Source organism: Pelobates fuscus, chromosome 8 (assembly GCF_036172605.1).
Source record: "Pelobates fuscus isolate aPelFus1 chromosome 8, aPelFus1.pri, whole genome shotgun sequence".
NCBI lineage: Eukaryota > Metazoa > Chordata > Amphibia > Anura > Pelobatidae > Pelobates > Pelobates fuscus.
Genome location: NC_086324.1, coordinates 59,149,069 through 59,174,507, shown reverse-complemented (window position 1 = coordinate 59,174,507; position 25,439 = coordinate 59,149,069). Strand labels below are relative to the sequence as shown.

The 25,439-nt window shown below is 39.7% G+C and overlaps 2 protein-coding genes across 3 annotated transcripts in view; one reads left to right on the top strand and one right to left on the bottom strand.

Moving 5' to 3' along the window:
- Window positions 1-7,066: 7,066 nt before the first annotated feature.
- On the bottom strand, window positions 7,067-24,055 carry DBR1 (debranching RNA lariats 1). The gene is made up of 9 exons (XM_063429891.1): window positions 23,867-24,055; window positions 22,361-22,612; window positions 19,830-19,954; window positions 19,613-19,693; window positions 19,270-19,355; window positions 14,773-14,997; window positions 13,167-13,247; window positions 12,918-13,063; window positions 7,067-8,059 (listed from the first exon to the last, which is right to left on the bottom strand). The coding sequence occupies exons 2-9, from the start codon at window positions 22,555-22,557 to the stop codon at window positions 7,402-7,404; spliced, it is 1,599 nt and encodes a 532-aa protein (XP_063285961.1). The 5' UTR covers window positions 22,558-22,612; window positions 23,867-24,055; the 3' UTR covers window positions 7,067-7,401.
- A 117-nt stretch (window positions 24,056-24,172) lies between these two features.
- Window positions 24,173-25,439, top strand: part of VPS8 (VPS8 subunit of CORVET complex) — a 166,978-nt gene continuing 165,711 nt past the window's right edge. For both annotated transcript variants that reach the window (XM_063429889.1, XM_063429890.1), the window contains exon 1: window positions 24,173-24,267. In XM_063429889.1, coding sequence (XP_063285959.1) covers window position 24,267 — 1 coding nt within the window. In that variant the 5' untranslated portion in view covers window positions 24,173-24,266. The remainder of the gene's footprint in view (window positions 24,268-25,439) is intronic.

Sequence of the window (25,439 nt, the reverse complement as noted above, 5' to 3'; positions counted from 1 at the left end):
TAAGTTTTTACCCCTTTCCCCTTTCCAGAGCCGGGCGGGAGGGGGTCCCTGAGGGTGAGGGCACTCTAGTGCCAGGAAAACGAGTATGCTTTCCTGGCACTAGAGTGGCCCTTTAATGCTCAAGGACCTCCAACAGCTGCAGTCTACCTAATCTGGCATGTAGACTGCTCCCCACTGGACTCTACACAAACCTCAGTGTTCTCTCGGGTTTGCATCTGAAGTGAGCAGTACAATATATATATAGCCAAGTCTAGCCAACTCCTTGGTTCTGCACCCCTCCCTGTTACAGGTGCCTCATCTCAGGTCCCTATTTAGCCTTGTACTGCAGAGAGCCTCAGATGGAATTTTTCCCCAAGTAAGTGGTTAATCTCATAAGAGCAGACATTAGACTGTGAGAGTAGGACCTGCCAAAGATGGGGTACATTGACGTTGTGGCAGGCTTATGCAATGTATGATCATATAATGTAACTAAATCCCCATTTTTTTGCCTAGATTAGGTGTTTTTAAAAAAAAAAAACTTTTACAGACTAATAAAGTCTGTCGACATTGAAGTTGCTGTTTAGTAGATAGGAGAGTGCGCTGGATCTTGTGTATTTATTGTATGTATATATATATATATATTATAGTGTCCCTGAAAAAAGTAATATTGTTTATTAAACCCATTGTACAGCGCTATGGAAAATGATGGCGCTATATAAATAATAAACTAAAGTAAATGACAACATGGATAGACCAGTCTAACACTATCATCCTAGATGATTTAGTGTGCAAAAAGATGGAACACTTTTGTTTGGCCCAAATGTTTGCAATCTTAGTTTTGAAGTTTCAGTTTTTAAATTTCACAGAACATAGATTAGAGGGATTCCCTGCTCTGTTGCTTTCATCTATGTTCAGGGACATTTCCCCGAACATAGAATAACACAGCAGAGCAGGGAATCCCTTAACTCCTCACGTACCAACCAATTTGTTCTACAACTGGGTCGTAGGAACGGAACACGAGCGCTAAGTGAGACGTGTCTGTACCAGCTTTACATATAACCCATGGTTCCAATAAGCAGGATGTTTAAGGAACAGAGTATGCATCATAGCCAGTACAGCCTGCTTTTGGAATCCGTGAATAAGAATAAATGCAAGGAGTCATTTATGCTCATACATTGAGGATAACATATGTGGTATGGTCAATGATATGTGAATGTTTTGAGCCTTACCCCACATCCACAGGTTTCTTATTTGGGACAAGCAAGTTAAAGTTTAAAATAAATAAATGGGGCATATATCTCAGCAGCCAACATTTCAAATCCACACTACAAAAATTACAGAAGACTTTTTTGAAAGGACACCCCAGCGCTCTCTGATACATCCATGTATCCTCAGCCAGTACACATATGAATGCTTAATCATCTACACACTTAAAGGAACACTATAGGGTATTGAATACAATTGTTTATCCCTGACCCTACAGTCCCCCTTAAAATAATTTGACTCACCTTCATTCCAGCGCTGTGGGGTCAGCCTGTGCTGGCTCTGTCCCTGATCTGCCTCCTTGGCTGACATCAGAATTGATGATCTCAGCCAATCCAATACTTTCCCACAGAAAAGCATTGGATTGGCAGAGATCATCAATTTTGATGGTCTCAGCCAAGGAGGTGGGGAAGGAGCAGAGCAAAAGTTGTGCAGCACTGACCCAGGAAGCACCTTTAGTGGCTGGTTGAGTGACTGCTACTAGAGGTGTTCCTAGGGAGCAAAGTTAACACTGCCTTTCTCTGAAAAGGCAGGGTTTACAGAAAAATGCCTGCATTCAGCTGTAGTTGTTCTCACAAGTATAGTGCCCCTTTAAAAAAGACCACTACGGGGGCGGAGCTTAACCACAGAGCCGAATGGACGCTATTCTTCACGGCTCCACAGCACCAACAGATAATCCGCCATTCATCGCAGGTACGGGGGACCATCGACCCGTGAGACCCACAGCACCAGGGTTCAGAGGGCTACCCACTGATGCCCTTTTTACATACACCATCGGGCAAAACACGAGTCCGCAAATCTCGGGCCGACCTCGCCCTCCCGCCGGTATCACAATTACCTGCGGTGTCCCTCCTGGGCCTTGAGGACTGGTACCGACAGACTGCCGACCACCCGACGACACAATGGGGAGGCGATCACAGAAGCCACAGCAGGCTGCGCCCAGGTACTCATAGGATATAGGGGCTTGCTACAGCGCACTGCAGGTTACAAAATGGCGGCCGACCAGGACCAGGAGACTGGCTCCACCGGCTCAGAACAGCTGCCATAAGGAAGCAGAGCAGATAGGCGATCAGAATCCCCCAGCAGCCTACAAGAAGAAGGGGATGAATCAGCCCCAGCCACTAAAAAGATAGACTCTTGCTACAAGAAATGAAGCAGATGTTTGACGCCGACATAAACCCTGCGCACAGAAACGCAGGCAGTGACAGCATGCGTACAGGCCTCTGAAGAGGACATACTAGACCTCAGATAAGAGGTGAAAAGCATAGGGGATACCCTGAAACACTTACAGTCGGCGAACACAGCGTTCCAAAACACACTAGACGCCATGGAGGATCGCAGCAGGCGCACACACATTAAAATTCTGTGAATTCCTGACACAGTCGGACCTTCAGAATTACCACAATACCTGAGGAGGCTCACGGCAACAATCCTGCCACACACACAGAAACTAAAAAGCTGGAATTTGACAGCCATTTCCGCATCAACAAGGCCAAAAAGGCACCCGCATCGGCTTCAAGAGATGTCAGAGTCCGATGCCACTCAATGACGGACAAACGTCGCATACTAGCAGCGGTGAGAGACAAGACACCCTTGGCCTTCGAAGCCTCACAACTCTCTTTCCCCCCCCCCCCCCAAGATATCACGAGGAGCACCCTGCTCTGGAGAAAATACCTGAGCGAAGTAACGGAACAACTGCGGAAAGGAAAAGTAGAGTACAGATGGCTATTACCGAGAACACTGGCTGTCAGCAGCGGAGCAGAGGTCCTAAAACTCACTTTTCTCGGAGGCCCCTGCACTTCTCCAAAAAGTAGGACTTACACAGTACTCCCTAAAAACGGGAACGACACCAGCCCCCCACTCATGGGACCCAGAGAGAACTGTTCCATTCTTCCCCAGGGGCAACAAGAGACAATAGACAGGGACCTGAATACCACATAAAATGTCTCCCACTAATTTCCATGCCCCGCTGTTCTCCTACTATCTAAACTCACTCTAAAAATCTCTCTACACTCCAAGTTTCTTAATGTCTCCCCCTACATAGACCGTGATGTGACCCCCCCCCCCCCCCCCCCCCTCACCATTCCACGTTACTGGGCCCACACGCCAACCCAAACTGCGATGAGCGACAAAAACTAATTAACCACCTTATGCCTCCCCCCAAGCAACTGGGGTAGGCGCCCTCCAACCACTCCAGAGACCCTACTAGCATCTATGCACTCGACCTATTTCCCTACACCCAAATCGCCCTATGGGCACCAACACCATGGGCACACTCGACTCACAGGAAAAAAAGAAAAAGTGCACACACAGTTCTATTAGGCTTTCCCTGACTACATGGACACACGCTAGCTCCTACGGCGGTTTACCTGAAAGACAAACACAATATGCTTGTTGCCTACTCTTCGTTCCTATCAATATTCACATGTAAAACGTATTGATCATCTCTGTACTATGTTACTGTCAATACCTTTTATCAATCTGCAACACAAGTATGTTTTTATACAAACTAAATGCACGGAAAATGAAGAATTAAAAAATAAATAAATAAAAAGGACCACTTCATCATAATGCAGTGGTACTACAGTTAACGCTTCAAAGTAAAAATTTGCCGTTTTGCCTCTTGAGGCGCTTTTGCTGTAACAGCTACATTTGACTCCATCACGTGAGGTTTGGCGTCCCGGAGAATATTAGAAGGTCAAGAAATGCAGTTCATTGGAATGCATTGAATTCTATAATTTCCTATGCAAAGCATTAGATTATATGTGCATTTGATATATGCCACGTATGTGCATTAGGTCCCCAATGCTCCTCAATATGGAGTAGTGGATTGAACCAGTGACAGTGAAGAGAATGCTGTGGGAGGCAGATCTGGTGACTGCAGAGAAAGTCTCAATGCTGTAAAAATAAAAAAATAAAAAAAAGTTAGTCAAAAACATTAACACCACAAGAATGGGCTTTCTCAACATCAAAGCCTATTACCACTCCGTCATCCTTAGGAATGTGATCAGCGCCCACTCGACCACATACAACCCCCAATGGGTAGCGATAGAGAACAACTACTGTGGGATTTAGGACCTGTCAACAATGCTCTGGATACCCCAGCACCTAAGACAGAAACCTACAACCATGCTGAACACCACCAAGCGCCTCCTTAAAATCTGGGACACCTATAGAGACCTATTGTGCTTAGCACACCCGTGGGCCCTAGCAACTCCAATCCGAACCCTGCACCACATTCCTGCATCATAAATGGGAAGAAAAAGGAATTACACATATATACCAGCTATGCACCAAGGGAGGTCTCAAAACATTTCCAGACCTACAAAAAGAATTTGCCCCACCCCCGAACTACACATTCGCATATCTACAAATCAAAGCGCTAATAACCCACAACAAAATCACAGATATGAAACACTCACTCATGTAAAGCAATCATCCATTACGAAATTTGAAGCACAATGCCTTTCCCTAGTCCCCCCCGAAGAAATCAGTCTCTACCTGCTACAACTACCTCGCTAACCCTGACAACAACGCCACATGGAAGTTCATGCAAGATTGGCAGACAGACCTTCAAGTCACAATATCCCCAAATGACTGGGAAAAGATTTTCACCTCTCATGAAGGTCTGACAACAAGTACAGCATCTGGAAGCATCTAGGAAAATTCTATACAGATGGTACATGGTACCGGCCCGACTACACACCATATTCCCTGCCGCGTCAGACCTATGCTGGCAATGCCACGCTACTATAGGTACTATGCTACATATGTGGTGGACATGTGATAGTGTGCAAGACCTATGGAAAGCTACAGCCCAACTTATCAGAAATGTCACAAATCTCCAACTAGCTCTTGACCCTAAAATGATACTACTCCGATTGTTACCAGACGACGTTCCAAAACCGATCAAGAAAATGATATACCTCATCCTCGGCACAGTGTCCATATTAATAGCTAGAAAATGGAAAACAGCAGACTTGCCCTCCACCCGAGAAATTGAAACAGAAGTGACATCGGTAATGGAGTACGAACTCATCATGTGGAACCAAGCGAAAATCGGAAAATTAAGCCCCTACACCGCCATGATGTGGCGGAACTATACACAACAACCCATGCAAAACCAACACAGATCTTCCTAGGCCCACGGGGAAGCTTAATCAATGCCCGTCGAAAGGAAAACACCCTATAAACCAGCACCAATCTCCCAACAAACTCACAAGACTATCCCGAAACATAGGAGTCATGACTTTAGGACCCACCTACAGCCGCAATTCGGTACCACGCTACTACCCCCTCCACCTCTCACCCACCCTCCCCACCAGTACACTAGAACCCCCTCATTCCTTGTCCCCCCCCTCCCTAAACTCATAACATAACTGTAACGGACGACCTTCCGTTGACGGATTCTCCTAGCGCTTCCTGAGGACTTCCAGCACTGCAGACGCCCCCCCCGTTCCCTTCTGTACCCCCCTTGCTTAAAGTTATATGTTAAGAAATGTATATCAAAGATTGTACAACCCTAATATGTTCGAATGAAGCTCCCTCTTCTCTTCTGTACCCCATTTCCTTGTCTTTATGAAAATAAAATTTCAAATTGGGAAAAAAAAAAAACATTAACACCACAAAAGGGGGGCCTTCAATCTAATTAGTTACACTGGCATTGTAGAGGTAGGAATACAGGTTTGTGTTCCTTTAAGTGCCAACATAAGGTGCCTCTTGTCTACAATCCCTGGTTTTCAACCATATTTGCATTTGCTTGCCAACTCATTCATCAATTATAGCTCAGTTAATTATTCAGTTGTAATTTGTACAAAGAAACATTTTATTAAGCAGTTTCATTTGATTCTTACCAAAGCCAAAAGTGACCCGATTGCAATAGAGATGGAGGGCTGCTACAATAATAATTTAAAAAAAAAAAAAAATCATCTGTTTTAGGCTTAAGTAGGGAGCCATTAAAGGGTTACTGACACCCTTGAAAAAATTATGTTTAAAAAAACAAACAAACCATTGAATAATGCCATATTGGGCATTATTCTTTGTGTCATCCCCCTCAGATCTCTATATAAAGAGTTTGAAGCACCTGAAATCTAGCGCAAGGTGAAGCTCCCGGTGTGGCTTTCCACAAAACCTCCTGACGTCATGGCAGCCAACGTGCGTCCACAGGCTTCTAATATAGAAGTCTTCGATTAAGCAATTTAGCCATCTCAAAGCGCATGCACATGTTCTGAGCTGGAAAAAGGAGGGAGTTTAAAATATTTAAAACGGAGAGGATCAGGAGGCTATGCCTGCAATCTCCTACCTCCATGACCTTCTAAAAAAAAAACTGATGTAATCATGGTGTTTGGAGTGACTATTTAAAAGGGATACTCCAAGACCCATAATTACTACAAAACATTGCGAGACCACTAATGCGGTCTCACTGTAAGCTATTCAACTGTTTGGTTATGATGCTTTGAGTATCCCATTAAAAGACTACCTTAGGGGTCCTGACCCCAGGGGGCTAAGAAAATAAGCTTAGATTTACCACTCAACATCAAACAATGATGGTACTTAGAGTGTCTTTTTAAATATTTTCATCCAAGCGGCCATGTTTTTTTAATTCTCTCTTTTTTCCCCAACATTCCCAATATATTCATTAGTTCCCAATTACAGGGGAGATAATTTACAAGCAAACACTTCTTTTACAGATCAATGCATATGGGAATACTCAGAAGATAGACGTACTAAGTAAATATACATTACCATTTTCCTCTCTAAAATAGATTAATACATTTCTAAAATACATATCAAGTGTTACTTCACAAAAGCACAAGATACGTCATTGGTAAGACCCCTTGTTTATTCATGAGGTGTTTCCACAGGGGAGACAAAAAGCATTTGAAGAATTAAAATAAGATAAAACATACTTAAAATTATTTTTACCCAATGAAAAGCAGTCAATAGGCAGGACTGAAGGAATACGATGAAATAAAATGTGAACTCTAAGCTCAAAACGAATATATAGTGGTTTTATACCACATATGTACTGAAAACCAAAATCCAAGAAAAGAAAAAAAGTTAAAAAAGAACTGTATGTTAGCCAAAATGAATTGTATTCTAAACCATTAAACTAAATCAAAATAGCTCAAAAGAAAAAGAAAAAGTTAAAAAGCCCATCTATTCAACCTCCTCATCATTTGCTGTATAAATGGCCTGATTCCTGCGTTTAATTTTCACAATGCCACGGCCACTCTCATCACTTAATCTCTTTAGCGGTTTGTCTATGAATTTCCCTTCCCCCTCTGTTTGACTGCTTTCTGATCGATCTAGCTCATCATTTGTGGAATCCATTGCATCATCGGAAGAAACAGCCATTGAGTCTGATAAGACATGAGTCTTTGAGAGGTTGACTGCGAGATCATTGTTGTCTTCTGGAGAAGGTTCCACTGATTGTACTGATATATCATCCTCAACCTCATCTTCATCCAGAGTGATCTCATCAGGGTTAATAGAAGAAGATAGAACAGAGACATCTGTGCTGTATTCACTAGGATCGTCTAGTGAACTAGTGCTGTCGGCATCATTTTCCTCTGTGGCCTCAAAGTCTCCACTCTCATCATTCTGTCGTATTTTAGCATTAATGTCAATAAGTCCCAAGAGGGCACAGAACTCTGTTGTCTGTGGGTTAATGATATGGGAAGCAACTCTCTTGTGCTGAGGTTTGTTGGGGTCATAGCAGGCTATGGTAGCACTAAAGTTGCAAGGGATGCGAAGATCTTGGCCAAGGTCATTTAGAACTTCCTTTCTGGATTCGGCAGTAGCACTGAAGTCCCATCTAAAATAAATAAATAATTGTCATTTGGAAATGTATACCAAAAAGTAACAATATTACTTAGCATAGGGATCTAGGAGTTTGAGATGTAACTTATCAAAACACTCATACATTTCTTTGTGATGTGATAAGACAAAAATCTCATATATATATATATATATATATATATATATATATAAAAAGATAAATAGCTTGGCACTCTCCTTACTTGTAATCCAGTATATCTGCCTGGGTGCAAATATGTATGCGTTCCATATATAAGCAAGAAATAATCCAGGATGCACTCTCAGGACTTATGAAGAAACAAGACACAATACACAAACATTGGGACATATTACAAGCAGATAAAAATCTGTCACCAATTTTTCAAAATTTACCGATCATCAGCTACAAACGTAACAGGAATCTGAGGGACATACTTGTCCGCAACGATCCGGTACATTGTTACCAACAAGAAAGAGGTATAAAGAAAAAAAGGATGTTACAAGTGCACAGGGTGTGTGACATGTAGTCACATGGTTCCTGGCACCTCTTTTGCTCACCCACATACGGGCAAACGAATTTTTATTCAATATTATATTACCTGTACAACAGATCATGTATATGTATATGTATAATTGATGTTCAGCTTGAGGTCCTTTATTTTATCTGTTCATTAATTCATTTGTTGTTACAGACATTTATTAATACTTTTTCATTAAAGGTTTATGTCCATAATTACAGTAAAGTTCTATATTACATATTAATGCTCCATATTATGTGGATTCTCGTGTCTACTAGCCACTGTATAAGTTCTTTATTGCTGTGTAACACCCATTCACTTTCTTTATATTTTCACTTGCCACTTATAGGTTTTTCCACACTTTCAATGGTTTGTAGATACTTGTAATTTTCGCATGGGTATGGTTGTAGTATTCTCTAGCCGTATCTTCCATCTTGTTAGTTCCCTTCCACTATCACCGCTCACTCTCTCTATCATATTAACCGGCACTGCAAGATAGCAATACATGTTGTCATGGCAATCACCCATGACGTAATGACGTCGGGTAGGCGGTCCTAATTCACTTCCCGGTTTCGGTAAGTGCACTCTTATATTTTTCTATATAAACTCACTATTTTGCTAGATACAGTAACCTTGAAAAAGACCTGCAGAGGTCGAAACGTTGGTTCTTCTGTTCGCACAAGATTTAAAATAAAACAAAATATTTTTTCTTCACAAGTCCTGAGAGTGCATCCTGGATTATTTCTTGCTATATATATTGTCTTATCACATCACAAAGAAATGTATGACTGTTTTGATAAGTTACATCTCAAATATATATATATTTTTTTTTTTTTTTTCATGCTTTAGTAAGGAACTCATTGCATACCAGAAATCGATAACACCACAAAATCTACAAGGATAAAAAGCAATAGAAAAAAAATACATTGAGTAGTATTGTATGCATAGGGATTGGGAACTTTATATATTGCACTCACACGGAAATAATTGATAGAGGATATATCTCCAACTTGTGGATACTTCACCAATGCTCTCTTCTACATCACATTTCTCATAACCACACAAATCAAAGGGATAAAAAAAAATACAGACACAGATAAAAGTTAACAGCAACCTGCCCGGTCCTCTCATCCTCAAGGCTAAATAGACTCCTTAAAAAAAAAATACATAAATGTGTTTTTTGCCTTGAAGGTCAAGTAGATGTGCAGTTTTTTTCCCTTTTGTAAGATTTGTATGCATTTTTTTTTCTTTTATTCATTTGTGTGGTCTTGAGAAAATTGAAAGGGACATAAAATAAAGCATTGTTAAAGTACCTGTAACTGGAACATAAGCTCTTTCATTATTACCTTATGAGTATTTAAAGATTTAATTTCCTTTTTATCTCCCCCCCCCCCCTTGTATAGTAGTTCAGAGTAGAGGGACTGCACATTTATGGGAAATGAAAAGATACAAACATGGACCCAGGGTGGAAAAACCCTGTGCAATTGCAGATAAAGTAAGGATCTAAGCAATTCAGATTTTCTCCCCACTGTTGATTTTTGGTAAGGTCCTTCAGTTTCTTGGTGTTGAGTGCATGTCAGACCTCCGAGTTTGATACACTAACACAAGCAACAGTAAAACAAATGTCAACACTTGCGGAGTGTGCGCCTTAATACATTTTCTGTAACCAACTCAGGAAAAAAAACAAAAAAAACAACAACAACGAATTATACAAATACGGAGAATTTACTCAAGATACAAGTCCCTCGGAAATCTCAAATGTAGCATGGCCAAGTTACAGATTGCCAATTTAGAAGAAAATATATATATATCCTTCAAAATACCTTCTAATGAAGAGATTAAAGGTTTACTCCAACCAATAACAGTGTTTTAATAAAAACAGTGTTTTTTGACAGAGTGACTTCATATCCTGGTCCCTTTCCACCCCTCAAACTAAAAAAGCATGAACTTACCTCTGTACCAGTGCCAAGGCTAAGTTCTCCCATGAGACTGACCCTCTTCCGTTGATGTCACTCTCTCCCAAGCAGAGAACGGCTGAGGGGAGAACAAGGGTGATGCCACCATTGGACAATTGTCACCAGCCATGTCTGCTGACATCAGACGTCCAATATAACAAGAACGGATATTAGCCAGCCCAGCTAATGATGCCTCAATGACTCTGCCAGAGGTGGAGTTATAAACAAAATAAAGTGTCAGCGCTATACTTGAAAACCTAATTTAGGTGATCACTCCCAATCTTATAAATGCGGATTCCTGGAAATACTTCCAAGTGCAATAAAATAAAATACAATAAAAACAGACCACCATAAGTGTAGTACTCAAATAATCATAAAAAGTCTTGCTACAGGGTCCAATAAATATTGAATGGTGATCTTTTACAGGGTTAAGATTAGTCTTGCAGCTATGTCACAGCATCTGTAGATACATTGTTGCACTGTGGGCTTTTAAAGGACCACTATAGGCACCCAGACCACTTCAGCTTAATGAAGTGGTCTGGGTGCCAGGTTCATCTAGGATTAACCCTTTCTGCTGTAAACATAGCAGTTTCAGAGTAACTGCTATGTTTACTTTAGGGTTAATCCAGCCTCTAGTGGCTCATTGACAGCCGCTAGAGGCGCTTACGCGCTTCTCACTGTGATTTTCACAGTGAGAAGACGCCAGCGTCCATAGGAAAGCATTAGAAATGCTTTCCTATGAGACTGGCTGAATGTGCGCGGGTCTTGCCGCGCCAGCGCATTCGGCCAATGACAGGAAAGGAGGAGGAGAGTCTCCAGCACAGAGGGAGCCCGGTGCAGGAGAAAGGTAAGTGTTTAACCCCTTCCTCTCCATCCAGCCCGGCGGGGGCACCCTCAGGGCACAATAATGCCAGGAAAACAAGTATGTTTTCCTGACACTATAGTGGTCCTTTAACCTTGAAATTATACGAAAAGACCTATCATAGCGTAGTAATGCAATTTAATCAAGTTAACATACAAAACCCTTCCCCCAAATTAAAAACCCTTACATCAGCAAGTTGTGGTACTCGTTTCCAAGATACCACGATATAAACTTTAAAATACACAGAGGCTTGGCAGCCATTACTGTCCGTGCACACTCCTGTCCGATCTCCGCGCTGATGGAATGAATATTCAAACGGAGAGGAGGCTGTGGCTGGCAAACGATGCTGACCGTTAGACATGCATCCACCTCTGACAGCAGGAAGCGGTTTACGCTACGACGCGTTTCTCAAGATAGTGTAATAGTTAATTGGAGTATTAGCTTATATATATATATATGCTCCCGTCTAGTGAATTAGTAAAACGTCTGTTTGTTAAATTATTCAATAAAGGGTGTTGTCTATATCTGAACATTCTTAGTCCACAGACAAAACACAATTAACCATTTCAATCATGTTAAGATAAATCTTAAGCATTATAACCATTATGCCCATTTATGAATACAAAGATCCTATGGGGCATGAAAGATAAGTACAATTATAATAAAAATTGTTCAATGCAAAATAGACCTTAACCCCTTAAGGACACATGACATGATTCCCTTTTATTCCAGACGTTTGGTCCTTAAGGGGATAAAAACTTGGCTTTGCTGTGACATAGCTGCAAGACAAATCTTAACCCTGTAAAAGATCAATCACCCAAGATTTATTGGACCCTATAGCAAGACTTTTTATGATTATTTGAGTACTACACCTATGGTGGTCTGTTTTATTGTATTTTATTGCACTTGGAAGTATTTCCAGGAATCTGCATTTATAAAAGTGTTTTACTTCAGATTGAGAGTGATCACCTAAATTAGGTTTTCAAGTATAGCGCTGACACTTTATTTTGTTTATATATTGTGTGTAAAGTTTTTAAAGGATTTTTATATGTGTCTAGCTGCTAAATTTACTCACAATTTTATTTATTTTTAAGATTTGTGCTCTCCTATTTTTTTTTGTGCTCTCCTCCAGAGGTGGAGTTACAACTTCTGCAGACAGCAAGTTAAACTCTGTACATGAAGTATTTCATAGCAAAACACTGCACATACAGACTTCATGCATCGTAATCACTTCAATTCACTGAAGTGATCATAGTGCTTGGAGTAACCCTTTAAACATGCACTCCAGTAGGAAACTAATCAAACTACTTTTTCACCCATTATTAAATTAATTATGGTGATGATAAAGACATTTCAGCCAATTCCCTATTATTTTAGTGGGAATGCAATAGTACCCTATTGACTGTTTGTAGCCTCGAATATTTTCGTACACAAGGAAGTAGTCTCTTTGTACATATATGACCTGGTTATTAAGTTGAAGTTCATTATTGTTCATACAGATACTCCAACAACGCAACAAAGACTTCTCAAGCAGTGACTTACTTAATATGGAGACCATTGTTTTCCGGCATGTTCCATGTTTGCGAAGTCACATTTAGAAGACTTTTACAATTCCTGAGAATTGCCAACCATTCCAGATCATACTCCAGGCAGTCAGGCTTAGTGGGATCATGTTCCACATCCACAATCTGGTTTCAAAGGCGAATTAAATAAAAAATAAATAAAAATAACCAACTAACCATTAATCATGTAAATTAGCAGATCATGCTGTATGGAAAGGAATTTGCTCACCTGAAGAAAGTCCCGATGTGGCAGGCATTTATCAAGTGCTAAAAACTTTGTTGCCTTGGGCAGTTGCCCCTCAACATTACTCTGTAAGAAGATGGACATGTCAAATTGGATTGAAATGAAAGATTAATGCCACCGATTAACCAACAACTATAGCCTCTATTTAACACATGAAATTTCTAACACAGATTCATTTAGTTAAAAAAAAACAAAAAAAAAAAAAAAAAAAACAATGACATTTGTTTGGATTGATAGTTATCCATTTAGAAATGAGAACAGGTTATCTTTCTTTATCCCACTGCATTAAAAACAATTTAGAGAATGCGGATTTAAGCTGTTGTAGTGGATGGATGCACTCTCTTTGAGCAGGTTTGGCTTTTTAAAGTTCTTTTCTCACTTTTGTTTTGCTCCCATTGTCTGTTGCATTCAAATAATGCTTCTCCTGTTATAGGTCGCAAGAGTCTAACATTGGAGAAGCCCCAGCAAGAGGTAAATATCAGCACTTTCTTAAGATAAGTGCAGGGCACCGAGTAGTCTGAAGCTGGCCTCTTACATGGAAGATTGCTCAGCCTACGGTCTGGCTCAATCTGTCTATACTCACTCCGTACCCCAATGGGGTCCTTGTGATGACTTAAGTTATGATTAATGTTCATACGGATCATACAACCTTTGACTAGGAGTGAATTGAAACTCCCATGTTATATTTTATGCTCTTATTGTTATTATTTGACTTGCACTTGTCTACTACCTTTTCTGTGAGAAAAAAAAAATATTATAGAAAAAACAAAACCATCTTATTTGCCTTCATATGCAGTAGTAACCACCTGATAACAGTATCCCTACTGTTTCCCGAGGTTATCTTCAAATTTGTGATAGTCACTCCTATGTTCTACTTATTTTCCATTTAATTACTGATGTTTATCCCTTTTTATTTATTTGTTCAAGTGCTTAGTTTAGTTTCAAGTCAATCCGTTTTCCTGGCACTGGAGGTACCCTCTCCCTCCCACCCCCTAATCCCCGGTTACTGAAGGGGTGAAAACCCCTTCAGTCACTTACCTGAGGCAGCGACGATGTCCCTCGTCGCTGTCTCCTCCTCGCCGCTCCTCCTGATTCCGTCGGTCGGTGGGCGAGACTGCGCATGCGCATTAGGTCTCCCCATAGGAAAGCATTGAAAACTAATTTCAATGCTTTCCTATGGGGAAATTGAGCGACGCTGGAGGTCCTCACACAGCGTGAGGGCGTCCAGCGATGCTCTAGCAAGGAACATCCTTGCTAGAAATCATGAAGTGACCTCTAGTGGCTGTCTATTAGATTATAAAAAACTGCAATAATTACAGTTGCAGGGTTAGGAGTAGTGGGAGTTGGCACCCAGACCACTCCAATGGGCAGAAGTGGTCTGGGTGCCTGGAGTGTCCCTTTAGTATTTGTTCAATCATTGATCTTTTATTCTGCATATTTAAGGTGTGTTTTGGAGGTTTATTGTATTCAAAACCTTCAATCCACCAGTGTGCTTTTTCTATGCTCCCATTTGTAAACCAGTGTGCTCATATACCTTTAAATACTGTCTGGTAATAAAATATATATGTGTGTTTTTGTTATATATGCATACCTGGTGCTGCATAAATGCAGCAAATTTGACATGCAGGTGGGCAGAGAACCAATATGAAGGCTGGAGATGATTAAGAAGTTCGGAGGCTGCTGGACTCCCTAAAGTGTTATTTTCCACCTCTTGTCGAAAGAAATCTTTCTTCTTCAGCAGTTGCTTCTTATCGCCATAATGGTAAATACTTCGAGGCCAGTCATGTGACATGAAGATGTCCATGGATTCTTTGATCTATAAAAAAATAACAGCACACATGAGGCTTGTGACACGGCATTACCGTACTGGCAAGCACCCTTGCTGTCAGAGAGGTATTCACAGCTCAAATAGGCTCTTCAAATTTGGTCCTAAGGAAAAAGTGCTGCGCCAATCAGCACCTTCTCAGAGATGCATCATGTGACCAACGCCCTGTGGTCTGGTGGTTTGCCACGAGCTCCTGGAGGAGCCTGATTGCCAACCTCTTGCCTCAGGACTATGCAATATACCTTGCCCAATGCACTTTAAAAGGCTCCGTTCATGAGATTTCTGTATTTTTGTACTCCAGAAAGAGAGACCGACCGTTAGCCCTGATTCACTGGAACGGTTTTATGCATAGGACCATGTGCACGGTCAGTCAAATAATTGACTTCCATGAAAATCCAGAACCCCTGAATCGATCTGGGTGATTTTTGGATATGTTGGTCACCCAGATCAGGGCTATCATGGGATGTAACGTTTGTGGGTTTATGTGTTTTGAAGGTATTTTGGGGGTTTTGTAAAAATGTCTGTTTTCTGTGCCTGGAGACAATTGAGTTTAATACAGTGCTGACTCAATTATCTCCCAGGCACGGGGGGATGGAGGGGTTGACCTGTTTTGTATGGGAGTGTCCTGGACCTGAGAGCCAATGTAATGGTGTATATGTTTTTACTGTAGTATCCTCTCAGGTCTAGGGGGTAGTGCCCCTTGCATGGGGACCTGCATATGAGGCCAGTTGTGGCTGCCATTAAAGAGATTTGTTTTATCATTCATGAAGTCTAGGCTCATGTTTGGGGGATTGGAGAGCTATATTCACTCTGGAATAGCTATAATCACTATACTCCCTTGGCTTACAAGGATTGCTCTTGTTAGAGCAGCCTGCTTTGCTCTCTGAACTAGGAGAGGTTTACCCACTGGAAGCTGGATCCTGGTCTTGGGTCCAGGGTGGGTGGAGGAGAGCGAGACCCCAACCAAGCTGTGGCGGTGTGCGGTGGTTATGGTGTCCGGTGCACTGTGCAGCACTGACCCAGAAAGCATCTCTAATCTGAGTTACTGCCATTAGAGATGTTCCTAGTAAGTAATGTAGACACTGCTTTTTCACTGAAAGACAGGCTATAGACACCAGAATCACTACATTAAGCTCTAGTGGTCCTGGTCACTATAGTGTCCCTTTAAGTACAAAAGACCACCCCAAGAAGGCAAATGGAAAATTATATATATATATATATATATATATATATATATATATATATATATATATATATATATATATATATATATATATATATATATATATATATATATATATATATATATATATATAAATGTATTATTTAAGCAGGGTAAATTTGATATTGTTAGTGTCTTGTATATCCCTGGTAATATTTATTAAATAAACTGTATTTTGTATTTATTGCTTTTACGTTTCTCTTAGGGCATTATTTTCTCTTATTTCCCTTTTTTTTTAAGGTTTTTAATAAATAATGTTTTTCCTCCTTGTATATTTATTTTTTCTCAAAAGGTATTTTGAATTTAAATTTTCATATATATGTGATTTTATTTACAAATGTTGAATCTTTTGTTTTTAAGTGCTGTTCCTTTAATTATTTTTCCAAGTTTGTTCCATGAAAGATATATGCATAATGTGGTTTTAAACAGTATAACCAATTATATGTTTTGAATATCTGACTCATGGTTTGGGCTAAGCCCACAGGACTAATATATGCACTGAGTGGTTTAATAACATGACCAATGATAAGCTCTATATTTCGAACTTATGAATTCAGGCACACCCAAAAGGTTGCTTTAAATAACGATAGACATAGACCAGAGTACGTGATCTGAGGAAGCCAATAGTGTTAAAACGCGTCATCACGCCTTGCCTAATTGTGAGAGTACGTCATTACGCTACACTGAGGAGGTAATCAAACTCCACCCGTACAAAGCTGAAACACGGGAAGCCAGCTACTGGTAGTATGGAGGACTTTGAGCAAGTACAATTGCGGAGAAGGTGAGACCGAGTATCCTGTGACGAGTGTTATTGATTTTAAGAATAAAGTTTGTTCACATTGGAGTTCGGTTGTCCATCGTTTTTCTGCAAAAAGCTGGTTATATATATTCAAAGTACAAATAGCCTGAGCAGTACTTTACCTGCTCCACGTTTGTGAGTGCTATGTACATATCTGGTTATTTATATTAATTTGGTGTTTAACTATATATACACCGGTATCTTTTGTTTTCTTTCATGTATAACTCTGCAAATTTGCAAGTATAATATTGTAATACTTTCACAGTGTATAAGCACAATAAGCACTTTAATTGGATATTTACACATGTATGTGATGAGTTATTGCACTTTATTTTGAAGCACTTTATGTAATATTTGCACAGTATTTTATCTGATGAGGCCCACATCAGGGGCTCTAGGACACCCATCTAATTTATCAGATCATCGATTTGCATCTTATTTCGTTATTAGATTTTGAACGATGGGCGTTCGTTTTTTGTTTTCCCTTTTATTGCTAGCATTTTAGTTTTTGAGGAGGAAGACGATCTTGTAGAACCAGTTTAGCTACTGGGGTCTGTTGTGAGGTGCCCTCGAAGGCACAGACAGAGCTTAGACCATACTAGTTAATATTCTTTTACTTGTGGAGCTAGTCTCTCTTTGAGACTTAGTTTAGTTACTGGGGAGTTGAATTTGAGGTGCCCTCGAAGGCACAGATAGGGCGTACACTTTTTAGGAAGAGATTTACTAAGTTCTTTAGATTTTGCCGATATTTCACTGGTTTCACTTTGTAGCAATTTATACGTTATATATATATATATATATATATATATATATATATATATATATATATATTATTTTATTTTTTTTTCCCTCTCTCTATCTACCTTCTATTATTACCCTCTGAGTATTACTCAAGATAGTTATCCTTCGCCCTCTTTTTTTTTATATACTCTCTTTCCTCCCTCTGATTGGAGGGTTTATTCAACATTATCACTTTTAGATCTATATTTAATAAAATTTAAGTTTTATATGTACATAGTTCAAAACTTCCACATTCCTATACACTGTGTGACACACTCCATTTTGTCCTTTTCTTGTTTACGCCAATCATTTAGGGTTACCCCATTTTAGGAGTGTGTGTTTAGTACCTAGCTCATTCCTTGTTTTGCTTTGGTTACTATACAGGCCCAAATAACAAGTTAGCTACTTAGCAGTAGTGTAAATGGTAACTTATTATAATTACTTTGTTGTAAATGCATACAGCGTTGTAGAGAGAGTGAGAAAGTCAAATACACAGGACAGGTATTTAACATATAGAAAACATTCTCATAAAGTGAAGTACATGATCAGTAGCAATGCTTAGAAACTCAGTAGGGTCCAAATAATGATTATTGGGATGCCAATAGACAGAGAACCTCCAGCTTTTTCAGAAATTAGTGGTGCTTGAGGTGTGTACTTGTAGGCATTGTTAAAGGGACACTCCAGACTCCTAACGCACTTTGTCTTGATTAAGTTCTTTATGTGAGCAGTGTGTCAACTTTTTTTATTTTACAAGAAGTGCAGATTTTTATTAGAAATTGGCACTTTTCTAAATTAACTTTGTTACTCCCCTTGTTGTCAGACAAGTTCCATTGGGGGTATTATCCAATATGTATAAACATACCCTCATGTAATGTATCTATAGAAGGGTTTGTTTTTATTTCTATATATTCTGCTCCTTTTTTCTAAAATGCATCTAATGAATTGAGAAAGAGTTAGCTGAACATAAAATGCCATGATCTCCTGCTCCAAGGTACCGACTTGTCATACAACATCATGATGTTTGGGAATTCTAGTCTGAATGAGTTGCAGGCAAATTATTTACAATAAGAATGTTGATGTATAGCCAGATTAAAAAAAGAAATAAAAATATCACATTACATCCTACTTTCCAAAAGGCTTCAATGCAAAGAATTGATTACAATAGATTCAGGGACAAAGACATGTTATTAACGAATTTGGCATTTAATAAATAGCCCAAAGGGGATTTCTTGTTGCCAATTTGGTCCTTCTAAGAAACTTTGCAGGTTTACTGTGCATTTTAAGCTTTAAAAAAAAACAAAAAAAAACAAAAACTTTTTTTTTTGGGAGTAGTATATATTTAGTTAAAATGTACTAACTGTAAAACACTGTTTGTGCTATGTAACAAAATTAAATAAGAACCACAAGTGAGTATCTTAGTTGCTGTCCAACATGTTCAACATACTTAGTGGCAAGAACATACCTGTTTAAGCTTAAACACCTCTATGTTCCTCACGTGGTAAGCACTTCTGATTGTTTCCCCACTGTAAGGAGGGTACTCATAATGACCTGAAAATCGGATGCAGAAGACATAGTTAGATGCCCAAATTAAACTGATCTTACAAGAAGTTAAATATACACATGTGCTTTGTAGAGCAGGACTCCAAGCCATTTACAGTGAGGGAAAAAATTATTTGATCCCCTGCTGATTTTGAACGTTTGCCCACTAACAAAGAAATGATCAGTCTATAATTTAATGGTAGGTGTATTTCAAAGTCAGCAGGGGATCCAATACTTTTTCCTTCACTGTAAGAGAGTAAACTTACCTTTTCTATAATCATGGGATTTAAAAATTCCAGAGATCCCTCCTATCCTCACACCACGATATCTCACAACCCCAGCATACCCTGAAAATAAAACAAAGGTTGTCCGTAACTTAGACCAAGGCAGTAGTCAGTTGCAGGGGTATGAATGTAGGGTGCCTGCCTCAAACAAGCCATGTTTCTTCCTAAGATAGATTATCCAATATAAACTTGTTCTTACCCAGGTAATAGATATTTGGAGCCACCCACCCTCCGTAAGGTAGCTCTTGGAGATAGTTTGATGCCTCATGATTTCCACCAATAAAGATGGTGAGTATGGGTGCCTTTTTCTCACCAGAGTAGTATCTGTGGATCAAAAAGTGAATTAAAATAGTAAAAAAAAAATAAAAAAAAAAATTTACATACACACACACACCTTGAAATAATTGAAAACAATATATATATATATATATAAACAAAGTTATGAATACACAAAAGCATATAAATTAGGGATTGTTCAATGTGCATTACATCATCTGTAACTGTGGCGCCAACCCTCACGGCTTCTAGCCTGTACCACAACACACAGTGCTCTACATCTACTCACATCAGACACCTGCCACCTAATTGAATACACCTATATTTCTAGCAATAAGAAAATAAAGGAACATATTCCAGACATCCACTCCACACGGAAGGGGGTATATAAAAACCTATAGTTGATTAGTAGCAAAACCAAAATAAAAAAAAAAAACCTTTATTAAAACTACAAATATAGCTACTATGTCTAACAAAGGGTCCTAAAAATAGGAGAAAAGTGCCTGTATGCCGGGTAAGGGGTATAACCCTATAGGACAGGTAATGAGTGCATAAAGAGTTTCACTCAAGTAGGATATCCTACTGACAAACAGAAACTAATAAGGGGTAGATAGGGGATGCAAGGGTATGGTCTGCATCTCACTCACAAAAGAATGCTCAAGCAGCTCATCCAGTGGATATCAACTGATTGGAAATGAAGAACCGAGTATAGGAGAAGCAGAGAAGGCCCCAGGGCAGAGCTGAGGGCTCTTTTTAAAAAAAATATTATGCACCTTTTCACTTGTTAGGTAGCCCTTCACTGTGTTTTTGAGTTATCTCTGTAGGGTCTTTGGTTTAGGTAGGCACTAGCCTAGTGCGGTGCTGAGGTATTAGGGGCAGATATCTATGCTTTATGGGGTATGGTGGGTACTAATAATTGATTTATTTTTTTGCATTTTTGCTTTTGTTACTATATTTGCCCTGGGAGCTTCTCTGCTTCTCCTATACTCAGCTCTTAATCTCCAATCGGTTGATATCCACTGGATGAGCTGCTTGAGCATTTTTTCTGTTCCTTTATTTTCTTATTTACGGTTTCATTATTTTATCAATTCTAGTTGCTAGGGTTACCCCCTCAAATACTAGTACAACCAGGTGATCTCTCTTTAACGAAGAGCCTGTGTCATTTTGGCTGGTTGAGTATCATTTGACCTATCCAAGGGTTAATATTCTTCTAGCTGTTACCATCCATATTTCTATCCTTCCCTTATAATTTCAGCATTGTCAATATGTGGGTAACAGCTTTATGATCCAAGGAGAAATCTGACTGCCATTCTGGGGTCAGGATGAAACTTTTTTCCTAATTTGTTGCAAAATCGGAAAGCGCTTCAAACTGGAGTTTTTTGCCTTCTTTTGGATTAACATAAAAATAGATGTAATAAAGGCAGAATTTGAGTGACGCATGTTTCTTTTTCAGCCTATGTAACTATTTCAGTATTCCTTAGAAGTCCAGTATTCTCTCCTTTTAGTTGCAAGATACAATTTTTCCTTAGCAATCAGCTAGACTTCAGTCTACAGGGGCAGATTTAGACTATTAGCACTTGCTGTAGAGATCTGAATTACCCTCCTGGTAACAGGAATTGGACACTTGACCACTTTCTGATTGGACTCTGCTGTAAGCCTCCTGGTGTGGCTTGTATGAGCATCATTAACACACCCTTTCCCATCCACAGTTTCCCTAATTTTTGTCTGGCCAGACTTTTCTCCATCTGCAGTCCTTCTTCCTCTGTGCCCTATACAAACACCTTTTAGCTTTTCCACTGCATTTCTTTGCTTCTTGTGCATGTGTGCTGCTTTCTCTCATTGGAGAGCCTGGAAAATGTAGCACACTAATAGATACCATTTGGGCTGCCTTGCAGTTTGATTTTGAGAAGGAAATTAAGGTATTCTATCATCCCTTTATTGCATTTGCAATCAGTCATCTTTTTTGCAACCTTCTCTTGCGCTAATCATTTTGCAGCTGCTAATCTATTCTGGACATTACCTTATCTGTTCTGAAAAGATTTTATTCTACATCTTCAAGGTGCGTGAACGGACATTCAACTCTCCTGCCTGTACCTTTATCTAACAAGATGGGATGTTTACATCTGCTGCTGCATGCCTCTTGATTGGGCAGATATTTCCACACTGGGCCAGCTGATTGTGCACAGTCATTTTCTTCAACGGCAATATAATTCCATCATAACTAACTCATCCAGAAACAGCAAGGTTGTAAAGAGATGCTAAAAAAAAACATCAGTACATTCCATGATGTTACATAGTCTTTAGGGATCAGATTGTGGTAAATATATGAAACATCTTTGCCCACAATCATTAAATGTGCTGATTATATATGCGTTCAAATCTTTTCGCAAATTTAGCGATGTGAAAAATAAAACTGAAACATGAACACAAAAACCATTAGTGTTTATATCTTACTTGTAAAATGTTTGCATCTGACGATACTTTTGAGGCACTGCCATACATTTCATGTCCCCCTCATTTCTCACTGCTTGAAAGTCTCCACAGCAAAGTAATAAATCCACCTTTGTGTTCTCCTTTTTCTCCATAAACTGGATGGTTTCATAGATCATATCCAGTTCACCATGGCAGCACCCTTCCACAGCAATTTTCATGGTGACAATTTTATTGTAGCGAAGTCAGAGAAATTATCTTTTCTTATGTTGCCATCTATGGGAAACAAATAACACATTACAGAAGAAATAACACCACTGTTAAGAAACAAAAAAGTAAAAACATGTTGCATACTGCTAAAACATACATATCCTAAGGAGGAGTGTAGAAAACTGCACTACTATACAATAACAACTAAGTGCTTTTAAATTAAATGTATTAATCATCTTATGTTTTCATATTCAGGATGCTTTCTAATGTACGCTTTACATCTATTGATGACACCATAACCAACATAACAGACCCCAAACCAATTTCTAAATAATCAGCAATGGTACAAAATATCACTGGGTCTTATATGCCACACATTACAAAGTCTATTTCCAGATCATATATTAATTGAGTAACAATCTAACCACTACATTACAAGACAAAGATGTTTATTTGCTAAGCAGTGTATACATTATCAGAGTACATACCACAATATCCTGAAAACAAAGTCACAGTATTTGCAATGACATACTAGCAGAGCCCCCACCTTTAATTTTTCCCTACATTTTAAAGTAGTGACTAAAGCATAGCTTACAGTTCAGTCACCCAATACACTAATTTTTTTTTTCAACTGAGCTATCCTTTCAGCTTAGATATACTGGTTTAAAATCTGCAAATAATTTCTCCACAAATGTCTAGTCTAGTGAATAAAATGTAATAAATGATACACATTTGTCTAGCATTAGCACATCTAGAAGTCTGTGACCCTGTTGTGTTGTTTCATCACAAAGAATAAAACAAAAGCCAAAACCATAGCCACCCACTGTTATTACTGGCATGTATAAAGCGTCAACATATTCCATAGTGCTGTATAATTGGGGAAAAAGACAGTACAATATACAAAAGGTAAAGAGAGCCCCAATATATATAGCTAATGATAAAGAATATAGACAAACCATATACACAAATTGATTGAAAGAAACAGAGGGTCACGCCTGTGAGATTACAATTTAACAATTACATTACTTTTATACAAAGTGCTTAGAGAGATAACTAATGAGCTTACAATCTAATAAGTTCTTTCACAAAAAGATGAACTGAACAAAAAAAAAGCTGTAACTGTAGCAAAGTTTATTTTTTCCCCCAAACCTGTGATTTTTTTTTATGTATATATTGCCATCTCACTGGGTGATCAGATAGTCCCCTTTTCCAAGTGCAGAATAGATTATGGAGCAGGTCCTGACAATTCAATGCACACATCTACCCCCCAAACTAATGCATCCACCACGTACCCCAATGTCCCTGACATACAATGCTTACCAGAGCCCCAACATGATCACCTGCATGTACTGATAGATCAGAACGCACGTCGGCTTCTATCACACCAACAGGAAGTCTGGTAGGCGGCGCGCACTTATGACGTCGAGAATAGTTGATTTTCTCTTTATTTGAAGAAAGATGACACTGGGGTTCTCTGTAATATCTTGTGCATGTTTCTCACCATAAGTGATACAGCAGGCAGTATGGACTAAGGTTACATAGGACAGAGACAGACCCTAAAAACAACACCGGAAGTAGGAGTTGTGCGTTCCATGGCAGATTGGAACGCAGCCGTGGAACGCACGGAAGAAAGGGGAGAGTTCCGTGTACCTTCAGCGCATGCGCGCACTGTGCAGGATCTGCTGCAGCTCAGCTCTGATCAGTTCCAGTACCTTGGGACAGTAAGTAAATTATTTCACGTTAATTGGCCTGCCCATGGAATAGCTGTAGACACTGTAAGCCCCAACTAGAGGTTTGTGTTGATCATCATTAGACATGCTGGCTAATACAGCACCAGAGAAGTGACAGATTTAAAGACCCTGAGATATCATGAGGGGAATACAGGGTATGGTGGGTTAAGTCTTGCCCTACTTTTTTATTGTTATTTTTTTTTATTTATTACTGGTATTTGTAAAGCGCCAACATATTGCACAGTGCTGTACAGTTGACAAGAGGACAATACAATATAAACAGACCAATGCCAAAGGTAGAAGGCACTGCCCATGAGCTTACAATCTAAACTTCACACTTATGTTTTTGTTGAGGGACTTCTCTGCCTAAATTGCTGTAGACATATTTTGAAGTGGGTTTATCAAGACAAAACAGGGGTACACTTTGTGTACAAAATGCCAATTAAGAAACAATCTCCTTGGGAACCAATCATTTGTCCCAAAATAACATGGATTTTGCCTTGATAACCTAGCCCACACCTGCATAAGTTTTGACAGGTATAGCTCAATGAAGTGGTCTGGGTGCCAGGTCCATCTAGGGTTAACCCTGCCTGCTGTAAACATAGCAGTTTCAGAGAAACTGCTATGTTTACATATGGGTTAATCCAGCCTCTAGTGGCTGTCTTATTGACAGCCGCTAGAGGCACTTCTCACTGTGATTTTTACAGTGAGAAGACGCCAGCGTCCATAGGAAAACATTGAGAATGCTTTCCTATGGACTGACTGAATGCGCGTGAGCGGCTCTTGCCGCGCATGCGCATTCAGCCGATGACGTCGGAAGGAGGAGGAGAGTCCCCAGCGCCGAGGGAGCCCGGCACTGGAGAAAGGTAAGAATTTAACCCCTTCCTCCCACTTGAGCCTGGCGGGAGGGGGGCCATGAGGGTGGGGGGGGGGGGGGGGGGGACCTATTAACACAATAGTGCCAGGAAAACGAGTTTCTTTTCCTGGCAGTATAGTGGTCCTTTAAACTTATTAAAGGACCACTAGATCTCAATTAAAGGGACACTGTAGGCACCAAGACCACTTCAACTCATTGAAGTGGTCTGGGTTCTGTGTTTTAGGTTACAATAACCGAATTGAAAAACATAGTTGGTTTTGACAATTTTTCCAGTTTGACTATTGAA